At 47.6% G+C, this 13,515-nt stretch overlaps 1 protein-coding gene across 1 annotated transcript; it reads right to left on the reverse strand.

The window, feature by feature from the left end:
- Positions 1-10,998: 10,998 nt before the first annotated feature.
- On the reverse strand, positions 10,999-11,691 carry LAJ45_11193 (uncharacterized protein; the record flags this gene model as incomplete). The annotated part of the gene is made up of 1 exon (XM_046120703.1): positions 10,999-11,691. The coding sequence occupies one exon, from the start codon at positions 11,689-11,691 to the stop codon at positions 10,999-11,001; it is 693 nt and encodes a 230-aa protein (XP_045966101.1).
- Between the last annotated feature and the right edge of the window lie 1,824 nt (positions 11,692-13,515).

The following is a 13,515-nucleotide window of genomic DNA, read 5'->3' on the forward strand; positions in this document are numbered from 1 at the left end:
TGGTAGCTTTTAGGTCCTTGTTGATCTGCTCGGTTGTTTGGTTGAGGGGTTCAAGTGCTACAGTGAGGGCATTTCTAATTACCCAGGAGACGTAGTTTAGGTCCATTGTGGCGTGGGTTTCTTGGGGAACGATGCTGGGGTGGATGTAATCGTACTTTGGTGCATATGGCTCATTGTATTGGTTGTGTTCAGCGAAGATGGAGAAGGGTTCGTTGCCGAGCTGGGTTTGTTCGATGGTGGTGGACTGTGTTTGTTGGGTTGATTGGGTGTCGGGGAAGCGAGGGGGTGCCGGTGTTCCTGGTGGGGGGGCTCCTGCGAACCAGGAGCTCAGAGAGGCTTGTTGGGACATCACTGATGTTCCAGTTCGGGTTGGGTTGGGAAAGACTTCTGATAGAGTTCTCTTTCTGCCCGCGATGTTTGGTGGGTTGGGTGGGTTTGGTGAGGCCAGATTGTTGTTTTCGCTACGGTCGCGAGGCTTAGGCAGGGTTGAGGGGTGGAGAGTTCACAACTCAGGGACTAGAGCGTGGATAACCTCGCGTACGAACAGATGTGCGATAAGATACCAATAGATTACGGAGTCTATTGACATACAGTATCGTGTTCGAGTAAAAGTTTTATGGAGAATGCAGGCCAAAAGTTATTGTTGTTCGAAAGTTTTGGTGTTGCGAGGATTAATTACAGGAGGTTCCGTGAAGAGAAGAGGAAAGGAAGGAAAACATCAAAAGGCACGAGACAACGCCCCCTTATATATCCAACTCCTAGTCCGTTGATGACTAATACCCCGCGTAACGGAAACTGAAAGAACATAACAGAAAACCCATTACAAATCATAGCTCAACTGCGCAATACCCCCTATTCACAATCCAATCTATCACCTTAGCCGAAATACAATTTTGCCATTACAGACTACGCCCCCCTCTAACGCCTACCTCCTGGTAGGCCTAGGTTTCCGTGGATAGCGTTCATGGAATCGTCGAACAATATCAGGCGAATGTTTAAGGTCCGATAGCGGTTGCCAAGAGGCATCATCGTCTCCCGTGTATCGTACCAAGTACTCAAAGCCACCCCTTCGTTTCCTGGAGTCCAAAATATCTTCGACTTCCCATTCTTCCTCTCCTTCGATCTCAACCGGAGGTGGTGGTGACTGCTGTTGTCCAGGTAACGGATTACCTGCTTCAGGTGACAATAATGAAACGTGGAATACTGGATGGATACTCATAGAACGGGGAAGTTCTAACTCATACGCATAGGGGTTGACAATTCGTTTAACGCTGTAAGGTCCAACACGGTTCCAATCGAATTTCTTGGAGGGTCGCTTTGTCAAAACATGGCGTGTCGATAAGAAAACTTTATCTCCTATGTTATAACGAGGTGTGGGAGAACAATTCAGAGTGGCCGACTCTTCTTGTATCCTTTGCGCTCGGAACATTTCACCTTTCAAAAACTCTACTATATCCTTCATTTCCTTTGCAATACTGTTGGCTTGATCTTCCGCCGTCGTCCTACCATGTTCTAAGGGGCCAAAAGTCATCCTTGGATTTCTTCCTGAATTGGCATAGAAGGGAGAGACTCTTGTTGTTTCCGAAACATGATTATTTGTTGCAAATTCGGCCATTGCCAATAGTCAGGCCCAATCTTCTTGTTGATAAGAAACATAGCTTCGGAGGTACTGTTCCATTACGGCATTAATCCTTTCAGTTTGTCCGTCAGTCTGGGGGTGGAAGGGGGTGGAGAATCGTGGATGTATTTCCAGACGTTTGCAAAGCGACTTCCAAAATTCGGCGACAAATTGTGTTCCTCTATCGGACACAACAGTGTTAGGTAGTCCAGGTAGTTTCCAAACATTGTCGATATATAGCCTTGCTACCTCCTTCGAGTCTACCTCTTTAATCGTTGGTATCAGATGTCGCATCTTAGTTAGTCTATCAACCACAACTAGTATCGCATTATACCCCTCACTCTCCGGGAGGTCAGTAACAAAATCCATTGAGACATCCGTCCAAGGTCCATCAGGTATTGGCATTGGGCGAAGTACTCCGTAAGGCGTATTGCGTGGTGCCTTGCTACGGACACACACATTGCAATTCCTGACATATCGGTCGACATCTTTTCGCATTTGTGGCCAATAATACTCCCGACTTAAGAGTTCCAATGTCTTTGCTCTACCCGGATGACCTGCCGATGGTTTGTCATGATGTTCTTTTAGGAGCCTTAGCCGGAGGTCATTGTCCTTTGGTACGTAGAGTGTATTTCGATAAAGTAGCCGACCGTTATTGTCTTCAGTACATTCGGCAAGTTAAATTTTGTTTGAATGGCAAACGTCACTCCGAAGCATAGCGAGGATTTCATTTGGAAAACTATCGACTTGGTAAGCTTTTGAAAATAACTCCTCCACAGTGGGCATTCCTTCAGCGGATTCATTTGATAAAGAACCCGCGAACAAACTTAGCTTTGTATCCAAATTTTCCGCTTCAGAACCACTTGGCTCTGATGCGTCAGCCGTTCATCCCCCTCTTTAGGTAGGTCACCTGACCTTCTAGTCAATGCATCTGATTTCGCTCCTTGTTTTCCTGGTCGGAATTGTATAACAAAATCGAAACGTGAAAGGAATTCAGACCAACGAGCTTGTCGGCGGTTTAACAATTTTGTCGTCATAAAATACTCTAGATTTCAATGGTCGCTGAAAACTTCAATAGGGAATTGTGCTCCTTCCAAATGATGTCGCCACTCTTCAAAAAATCGCACGATTGCTAGAAGTTCCTTGTCATAAATTTCATAGTTACATTCCGCAGGGGAATGTCTCTTGGAAAAGAAAGCGACCGGATGTAAAACTCCTTCATCATCACGTTGCGATAGAATTGCTGTTGAAACATAGTCGGATGCATCGGTTTCCATCACAATCTTCCGATCCGGATCGAATGAACTAATATGGGCGCTGTTGTAAACATCTTTTTCAATGTTTGAAATGCTTCCTGCCTTTCATCTGTCCATTCGAATTTAACATTTTTCTTTGTTAGAGCTGTAAGCGGGGCGACAATCTTTGAATATCCCAAAATAAACCGTCGATAAAAATTTGCAAATCCCAGAAATACTTGAACATCATGAAGGTTTGTAGGTGTAGACCATTCTAGAACATCAATAACTTTCTTTGGATCCATTCTGTTGCCATTTGGGGTAAGGATTAGGCCGAGATATTTCGTTTCTTGAACCATAAATTCGCATTTTTCGGGTGTGAGATGGACATGATTCTCATCAAGTACTTTTAGAACCTTTTGAATGTGATTGTGCTCTGTAAGGGATTCGGAATAGATGAGAATGTCATTTAAATAGGCCGTCACGAATTGATCGAGATAGGGATGTAGGATGTCATTAATCCAATGTTGGAACGTAGCAGAAGCGTTCGCTAATCCAAAAGGCATTACCGTATATTCAAAATGTCCATATCGAGTTCGGAATGCCGTCTTCCATTCGTCTCCTTCCGCTATCCTGATTTGATTATACCCCCAACTTAAATCCAACTTGGTATAGTATTTTGCTTTCGACAGTTTGGCCAAAGTTTCCTTCAATAACGGCAATGGATAGCGATTTTTAATCGTAATTGCATTAAGACCCCTGTAGTCAACACATAAACGAAGAGTTCCATCGGTTTTCTTGACGAATAGTATAGGTGCTCCCGCTGGCGATTCACTATGGCGGATAATTCCCTTGTGTAGATTCTCTTGAAGGTAGTCCCAGAGTGCCTTCAACTCACTTTGAGATAGGGCATATATTGGTCCCCATGGCGGTTGTTTACCTTCTTCCAATACTATCTTCATATCATGAAACGGTCGATGTGGCGGAAGTACTGAAGCATCATATTCTTCAAACATTTGGATATAGTGGTGGAACTCTCTCGGTATTAGTTGTTCAATATCAATAGTAGGTTTCTCAGTCGTGGCAACAAGAGTTGTATGTTTTTCCGGTAAGGGAATCGATATGCCATGAACCGTGACTGCAGTACCACTAAGCAAACATTATTGACAACAGTTTCGAGAGTCAAAAATAAGCAAATTTTCCTTTGGTTGAAGGGTAACGTCATGGCGTCGCATCCAAGGTATCCCCATCACAATCGGATAATGTCCTAACTTTGTCACAAAACATGGCGCGGTCTCTTGATGGCCATGAATGTCTAGTGCGACATCAACGATTTGGGTAATTTTTCCTGACTTGATAGGTCTGCCGTCTATAACGTCTACATGGCGGGGTATTTTGAGGGGGGTCATGGTAAGATTGTTGTGGCGTGCAAAAGATTCATCAATAAAAGCATATCCTGATGCTCCGGTATCAATAAGGGCGTAGGTGGGTATAAAAGAATTTTTATTCTGTGAAATTGAACAAGTTACTGCAAATTGGTTCCCATCCATTTCCTCCTCTGATACCGAAAAACTATAAATATGCACCGTAGAAAAATCTTTAAATGGTCCCTGGGCTAAGCCACTTAGTACAGGGACAAATCTTTTGCCGATTCGTTATCGCTTCCATCGTTTTCCTCCACTCTCAATGCTGCTCCCCTCATCACTGGTCTCCTTGACTGATTTCCCGTTGCCCTTGCTTGGGGGCAGTCCCTAACCATATGTCCAACGCCTCGACAATAGAAATATCGGCCCTCAGCTAAACGGGCGTTCCTTTTGGTAGGGGTGGGGCGACGACGTCCCCCGGACAAGTCCATTGGTACATCACCTCCCGGGCGGAACGAGGGATGGTTTTCAGGGGTAGGTGCATTGACAGCTGGGACGGTGGTACGGGGAGCAGGGGCAGGATTCGCTGGTGGGGGACGAGGGGTCGGAGCAGCAGTAGCATTCCACGGCTTTTTACTTCCTCGCTTAGCTTCTGCCGCTCGACGGCGGTTATCCAACCGTTGCAAAAGTGTCGCACAGGCATCTACTGTCGCAGGAGTTTCATGGTGTATCATCGATTCATCGAGTTCCACATTAATACCTTCTATCAAAGCTTCAATTCGAGAGACTTCATCCATCCCTGACTCGGCAGCATACCGTTGAAATTCGGCGAAATAATCAGCAAAGGTTTGATTTCGTTGGCGGATGTTTCTAAGGTTCCTCCTAGCCGTGCGCATTCGATCAGGATCCCCGAACGCAGTATCTAAGATTTCATAGAACCGTAACATGGAAGGCAAAGCGATGCCTTCTTCTCCGACGTATTGTAAAAACTGATTAGCGGCAACGCCCTCCAGTCGACTGAATGCATAGGATAGCTTGGACTGTAGTGTGGGAAAGCGGTCGGCATTTCCCAATAGTTTGATCCTCATCTGTTGCTTGAATAGGTGTAGTCTTTCTCGATCGCGATCTCCCCTAAACACTTCAGGGTCTTGGAGTTTTTCCGACCGTTGGGTAACCACTGGGACAGGTGGAACTGGAGGTACCGGTGGGACATTATCATCTCCGATTGGTTCTTCATCAGGGGCAACCACTTCAACCGCAACTCGGTGGCCCCTGGCAGCGGCTAGATCTCGTTCAAACATCTCCCTCGCATTTCCAGCCTCCCTCTCCACCTCCTGTAAGTCCGTTGCATACTGAATAAGGCCATGTTGTGCCCGTTGGAGAAGTGCATAAGCTTCTATTCCAACATTGCCATCCACCTCTGGGTGTTCTTGAAAGCAGGTTTGAAGGGCATCGCTTAGCTGTTGATAATCAATAGTGAGATGTGTCGCCATGGTAAACTATGGTGTTGTATTGGTTGGCAATAGAGGACGGAACCTAGTGTAATGGAGGTCTATGGACGTAGGGACTATGGTGCCAAGGAATACAATCGAGGCGAAGACGTAGTAGTAAGTATCCGGGACTATGGACTATGGGGCGGTTCTACCTGGTGTGACCAACCAGTTGAACCCTATGGCGAGACGTAGAACAAAGTAGTATTCGTGGGGTAATTACAGGATTGGATTGGATTGGATTTTTATATTGCTTTGAAGTACAGGATTTATCGCACGCCGGACCCTCCGCCAAACATAAGAGAGAAACAAAGGAAACGATGAAAGAATTTTTTAGAAGAAGGTACAGAAAAGAAAGGAAAAAAACCAAAGAAACCGATCATCATTCCTCCGGGTCCTCCTCGTCCATTTCGTACCAGTCGAGTAGGTTGGTTTTTGTTGCAAACTGTAGAATCAGGTCTACGTTGAGGTTGGTGAATAGCCAGTTTTCCCAAGTGGGCGGCCCCGGGATTTTGTCCATAAGTGGCCTTCGTAGTTGTGTCCATCGTGGGCAGTCGATCATGGTGTGTTTGGAGGATTGTTCCGAGCCGCATTGGCAGGGTTCAGGTTCCGTAAATGCTGCATATCTGTCTATCCTAGTGACTTGACATCGTATGCGGTGGATGAGTTTTGCTTTGGATCGGAGGAGTTTTGCTCGCTTTGGTGGGATTTTTAGGGTTCCTGGTTCGTGGTAGTTGATGAGTGGGATGGAGTTCCATTCTTCTATCATGCGTTTGGTGAGGGTATCGTTTTGTATCCATCTTTCTCTGTGGTTACCTGGTTCCTGAAAGGGTAGCATGAGTGATGCAATCCGATGTAGGCCTGTGCCTTTAATGTTTTTTATTCTGGTGGGGAGGAGTTGGATGAGTCCTTCGTTGAGTGGGTGGTCCGCAGGGTGGCAGAGGATGCGCGTCCCGTACTTCCGCGATTTGTGGTTGAGGAGGTGTTCGAGTGGGGGAAGTGCTGCCTCTTTCAGTAGTTTTTCGGTTTTGGTCCAGCGGGGTAGGCCTGTTATAATCCTGGCGGCTTCGTTGTAGAGGGGGGATAATGATCGGAGGATGTGGTCGGCTCCTGTCCACCATGCCTCCGATCCCCATAGGATGGTGGGGAGGAAGCCTTGGACGATGAGGGTGGTGGATGGATTTTGTTGTTGATCCTGGGAGGTAGGCGATGTTTCTGATTCTGCCTAGGGCTATGAGGCCTTTGGCGATGGTTTCTTCGATGTGTGGTCGGAAGGAGAGCGTTGAGTCCAGCCAGACTCCTACGTATTTGAGTCTATCTTTGGGGTGGATTTCTTCTTTTGCGATTTTTACCGAGTTCTTAGGGTCCGGGGTGCTTGATGTTGTGGGTTTGAAGAAGACGAGGTCGGATTTTTGGGGTTCATATTTGATGTTAAGGGGTTCTGCTTTCTTAATTCTTTCTTCCATCCTTTCGTTGAGTCTTTTGGTGATGAAGAGAGGGGACTTCGCGAGTTGGATGAGTGCGTCGTCGTCGATGTAGGTGGTGTTGATTTCTTTGGGAGAGTTGGTGGGGTCTGTTATTACCCCGGCGTATATCATAAATAGTACTGGGGATAGGGGGGATCCTTGGGGTAGTCCTGAGGAATATGGTCGTGGTGGTTCCAGTTCGTGGTTAAATTGGAATTGAAGTGTTCGATTGGTGTTGAATTCCTTGCACCAGGTCGTCAGGTATGTTGGAAATCTTTGTTGGGTCATGATCTCGGCGAGTAGGAGGTGGTCGACACAGTTGAAGGCTCCTTGTATGTCGTTTGTGAGGAGTGCTGGTCTGTCTGGGGTAGTTCCTGTAGTTCGCTTTGATCAGGAGGTTTTGTTGGATGGGCGTGAGCGTGCGGAGTAAGGCATCGATCGCTGAGATAGTTGGTCTGCCTCCGAATTGGTCTTTACTAAGGGTTTCCAGGATGGTTCCGGCAGTGCATAATCTTGTTGCCACTATCTTTTCCAGTACTTTGCTAAAGCATTGTAGTAGGGAGATGGGTCGGTAGGCTTTGGCCGATGAGTAGTCGGATTTTCCTGGTTTCGGGATTGGTATGCATTTTGCCACTTTCCATCGGTCCGGTTGGACTCCATGTCGGAGCATGGCTGAGAACATGTCCTGGAAGAGTTGGGTGTTTGACTTAATTGTTGCCTGTATGAAAGGATATGGTATGTTGTCAGGGCCAGTGGCCGAATGTGCTGGGCATGATTTGATTGCGGACGTGATTTCTTCTGTTGTTACTTCCTGGAAATCGTCACTAAGGTCAAAGGATGGGGGTCTGATTTGGAGTGGGGGGTTGTTGGGGGGACGTCCAATTTGTGGGGAAGAGTTGGGCTCTTAGAGCTTGGCACTTCCCCGCAAACGTTTCTTCACCTTGTATAGTTGGGATTGTAATGTCCCTTCTTTTCCCCGTGTTGATTAGTTTCCAGATGGCACTTCCCTTGGCCTCTGTGAGTTCTTTTTCCCTTTGTTCCGCTTTGGCTTTTCGGATTGCTGCCGTCCATCTTCTACTGGTTTTCCTGAAAGATTCCCTATCTTCGTCCTTTTGGGTGTTTCTGGCTTTCCTTTCTAGTGTGTTGAGGGTTGATTTGATTTCTTTCAGCTCTGGGGTCCACCATTTCTTAGATTTGATGTGTCCTTGGCTCCATGGGGTCACCTGATCTATCAGGTTATCTATATGTTCGAGTATGAAGTCGACCGATTGCTTTGTGTGGTTCTGGCATTCCCATGCTTCGGGGGGGAACTGGAGGCCTGAGATGTTCTCTTCCAGTTTTCCCCAATTCGTTCGGTGCCATAGTCTCCTGGGGGTGTGGGGGGGCTTCTCTATTCGTAGTTGTAGGATGGTTTTCCCATGGTCGGATCCGGCTCCATGTCGGTCAATGTTCCACCGGACGTCATGGTCCAGTACTGGTCCTTTGACTAAAGTCAAGTCAATGATGGTCGGTCTGTTGTTGTTTCTGGGGAAATGTGTGAATTCGCCTGGTTCGTTAAGTAGGGATAGCCTTTGTCGATCGATCCATCTCTTTATTTTCCTGGATCCGGGTTTGTCCGTTCTGATTGTGTTGGTGTAGTCGTGGGATCTGTGCCCATACCAGAGTTGGTGGTGGCTGTTGAAGTCTCCCATGACGAGGCAGTTTTGGATGGTGGTTATCTGTCTGGAGATTTCTGCGAAGGGTCCGCTTCGTCCTGGTGAGTATATGTTGAGGATCTGTGTTTTCTGATTCTGGATTTCCACCGTGACGGAGACGATGAAATTACTGTGGGTGTAGTGGTGTTTTGGTTTCAGGTTGGCGTGTTTCCTGATGTATGTGGCGGCTTTAGTGCCCTTGTTGCTGGCTGTGAATAGGTAAAAGAGAGGGGATTCCGGTGGGTGGCCGTCTTTGTTGTTCCATGGTTCTTGTAACAAAAGGAAAAGTATGTTGTGGTCCTGTTCTGCTTCCTCCACTACTGACTTTGTTGTAAGCTCGTTTTTCGCACAGTTCAGTTGCTGTGCGATGGCCGTTGTTCTTTTGATGTGACTCATTGGGTGTTATCCATGGCTGCATCTTCTTGGGGGGGTCTTGGGCCGGGATGACGATGGGTATTGGTAGTGGGCTTGGGTTTGTGTCTGGTCCAAGTTTGTTTATGATGCGGGCTTTGGTACGTTCTGGGCAGTTGGCGTCTGTTGCTTTGTGTGGGGGGCCTTGCAGTGGTAGCATCGGATGGGTGTATGGATGCATCTGGTACCTCCTGGGCATTCTGAGCATGGGTGTTCCTTTGTTTGGTGGTCCTCTGCACAGTGTCCGCATCTCCCGGTTTGGTGGGAGCATCTTTCGTGTCGGTGGCCATATTCTAAGCATTTGGAGCATTGGGTTTCTGGGTTGGCTGGGAGGTAGTTGTCGATTTTGCATTGCCGGTCGAATAGGGTAAGATATCTCAGTCCGAGGTTGTCTTTTGTATATTGTCCTGGGAGTGCGATGATCATTGACGAGTGCGTTTTCCCTGCTCTAGCCTCAGGTCTGCTTAGCCATCTGGGGATTTGTGCCATTTCGAAGGTGGTTCCGTAGTTGCTTCTGACTTCTGAGGCCATGACCTGTCCTGCTTCATAGCCGTCTCCGATTGTTGTTGGGATTCCGTGTACGATAAATTTGGACCATCTGGAGTTGACCCTTATGTCAACGAAGGGGACCTTGAGTTCTCTTAGGGCTGATTCAATTTCTTGTTTGTATTCGAAGACTTTTGAGGCGGGGGTAGCAAATTTGGTTTCTAGCACGATGTTGTTCTTTGAGGTTTTCCTGGCGGCGATAAGCTGGCAGTCTGGGTTTTCGATTTTTGAGTTGATTCTTGTTCTGATGTCGGAGGGGGTGTAACAGGGCCACAGTAGGGCTGTTACAAAAATACCTATTCTACCAGTCAAGCCATACGGCCCTAGGTTAACCGCAGCTGGTTCTTCATCGATGGGTGAAGAGAAGGGCAGATGAGCCCCTACCTCTATTGGTATAGAGGGTAGAGATCCTGGCGAGTAAGAAGTCTTACAAGTCAAGCTAGACGACTGGACCAAAACTAGCGCAGCAGGACGAGCAGACCAAATAAGGAAGGGTAACCCCAAACATAAGTTACCCTACCTTGGCATTCAACCTTTGAGGCGCAATAACTTTGCAGCCGATGCCCGGAAAAAATGCTTTACCACGTCAGAAAGGATCCTGGCGATGCTCCGGTCCATTTGGGGTGGTTGAATGAAGGCATTGCGGAGTTGAGGAAACACTGCAAAATAAACACGTTTTAGACCCCAAAAATAACCCCCGGAGCGTCGAACCGCCGGAACCCTCCTGTTTCAGCCCGCTGCATCTTTGGGGGGAGTAAGAGTGCGACCCAAAATACCAAAGCAAACCTTTGCTTTAAAAAACACCCAAATCTATTCTAAATACTCTGAATAAGCAATTGCTGTCTGGTCGGCTGTTTCCTCTAGTTCCTAGGATCCCGACCCTTTCTTGGCAAGGATTGCGAGATTTGACTCGGACGAAAATTCGTCCGCGGTGTGGTAGCAACTCTTCTCCTCCCCCCCTGATAGAAAATAGGTGGTGCCCCCAGATTATTTGAAAGGCGGACGGCCAGTGAAAAAAGGAAAGAGGTAATGAAGGAAGGGGCGCCGAACTTCCATAAAGGAACTCGGTTGCCCCAGCTTGGTTTCGGGGAGATCAGGGAGTCTTTACCAGCGAGGAGCCCCCTTAAAGTTATAAGTTTCTAGACTACAAATAACGATCAAAACAAATGAAATTCTATCTTTCCATCGAACGAGCCGAAAGGATAGCTTGTCGAATTCCTTTCTGCCTATCTACCTGATCGAAGTCACGGTCGCGCCCTCTCAAGGCACCCCCGTTACAGGGGGTGACTGGTGATTCTTTATTTGTTTCGATGACTATTTCCCTGTTGATTTTGGTGACTTCTGGTTTGAATAGTGGGTCCACCTTAGGTTTGGGCTTCCTCCTGTTTGTGACCGTGGTGTATTCGGGGTTGGCGTTTCCTGCTGCGATGGATGCGTAGGATTTTGGTGCTTGTGGGATTGGTGTTTCTTTTCCTTTTCCTTTTGGTTGTTGTTGAGCATGGTTCGAGTTATTGGTGGGTGCGGGGGGAGGGGCGGGGATGGTGGCAGCGGTGACGGCGGCGGTGGTGGTGGTTGTGGCAGTTCTTCCTTCGGCGGCCATTTGGTTGTTGTGCCTGTTGATGGAGAGATTGGTGAGTTGGTGTTGTAGGCGGTGGAGTTTGTCGGATGTTTTGTCCTGGTTCTTTGTCATTTCGAACATTTGTTTGGCCAGGGTGTCGACGGTGTGCTTGAGGGATTCATTTTGGACGGATAGGACTTCGATGGTGGCTTTCAGATTTTTGTTGGTTTGTTCGGTTCCCTTGTTGAGGGGTTCGAGCGCCACGGTGAGGGCATTTCTAATTACCCACGAGATGTAATTGAGATCCATTCTGGCGTGGGTTTCTTGGGGGACGATGCTAGGGTGGATGTAGTCATACTTTGGTGCGTATGGTTCATTGTATTGGGTGTATTCGGCGAAGATAGAAAAGGGTTCGCCGCTGGGTTGGGTTTGCTCGATCGTGGTGGACTGTGTTTGTTGGATGGATTGACTGGATTGGGTGTCGGCAAAGCGTGGGGGGGCTGGGGTTCCTGGGGGGGGGGCTCCTGCAAACCAGGAGCTCAGAAGAGGCTTGTTGGGACATTGGTTGATGTTCCGGTTCGAGTTGGGTTTGGGAAGACTTCTGATAGAGTTTCTTTTCCTGCCCGCGGTGTTTGGTGGCGTTGGGTGGGTTGAGGCCAGGTTGTTGGTTGGTTTCGCTGGCGGTCGGCGAGACTTAGGCGAGGGCTTGAGGGGTAGAAAGTTCACAACTCAGGGACTAGAGCGTGGGATGACTTCGCGTACGAACAGATGTGCGATAAGATACCAATAGATTACGAGTCTATTGACATACAGGATCGTGTTCGTGTAAAAGTTTTTATCGAGAGTGCAGGCCAAAAGTTTTATCGTTCGAAAGTTTTGGTGTTGCGAGGGTAGATACAGGAGGTTCCGTGAAGAGAAGAGGAAAGGAAGGAAAACATCAAAAGGCACGAGACAACGCCCCCTTATATATCCAACTCCTAGTCCATTGATGACTAATACCCCGCGTAACGGAAACTGAAAGAACATAACAGAAAACCCATTACAAATCATAGTTCAACTGCGCAATACCCCCTTTTCACAATCCAATCTATCACCTTAGCCGAAATACAATTTTGCCGTTACAATGCCTCGCCAATGACTAGAAGGTCAGCCAGATCGAAGCTCTGACTGCTCGGTGATCCTCTACATCCTCTGAGCATGATAAGTCCGTCGGTAGTGGCGAGGGCCTTGCCTGGCAAGTCTACAATAAGCGAAGAGCTCTACAGCAACGATTAAGCTTACACCTGAGGGGCAGCTCATTCATGCAGGTCCCGGTTGTGCCACAACCAAGACTGCAAGTGTCACAAAAGGCTTTGACTAAGGGTGGTCGCCTTCGGAACCGGAAGCACCCGCTGACACTTAGAGAAAAGCGGGGTAGCGGTGGTATTGCTTCCCTTCCACTAGAAGGCATCACTGGAACTTAGTAAGGAAGTAGGAGCAGCGGAACAGAATCCTTTGGAGTATAAGTACTCAGGGTCCTTCCTGCCCAACTATCCGGATTCCCAAGTCTTCATCAGAGTTAGCAAGTATTCTACTCAGTAGCAGAGCCCTTAATGATTATTGAGTTTTTAGCGAAAGAATCTTTGAATAATCTAAACCTGATTTCTATCTTGCACGGCCACATCTTTCTATCGGATTCTAGCGATACGTAGAAGACTGTCCACGTTACAGGTTCCGCTGCTGTTATAGCAGCCACTTTAGCTTTCTTCTGAGGATTGGGCTTGCCATGTCCTCTTTTTTCGGTTTTGTACCCTCACTGCTGCCACTCGGACTACAGTAGGTTTCTTGGACCAACAATCGGTCCATTTGTGTCTGGACTTGCCGCACTATTGCACAAGTCAGTCTATGAACTCTACCAATAGGGAGTACCGGAAGGTCATACCTTCAAGCATACTTCTGCTTTCCTTCTTTCTTCTAGGATATTCCCCGGATACCCTTCAGTTCCACCGCTCTATCTTTGGAACCTGCTTCCTTCTGAGGTTTGAGGAGCTTGCAGCTTCTCTCTTCCTCTTGGGATGCCGTTCCTTCTCAGCAGGAGGATCTTTCTCGGTCCTGGCGGGTGTTTTTCTCAGCTACTACCGTCTGGTACCTCTC

Source organism: Morchella importuna, assembly GCF_003444635.1.
Source record: "Morchella importuna strain M04M26 chromosome Unknown Morimp01GS059, whole genome shotgun sequence".
In the NCBI taxonomy this organism is placed as follows: domain Eukaryota; kingdom Fungi; phylum Ascomycota; class Pezizomycetes; order Pezizales; family Morchellaceae; genus Morchella; species Morchella importuna.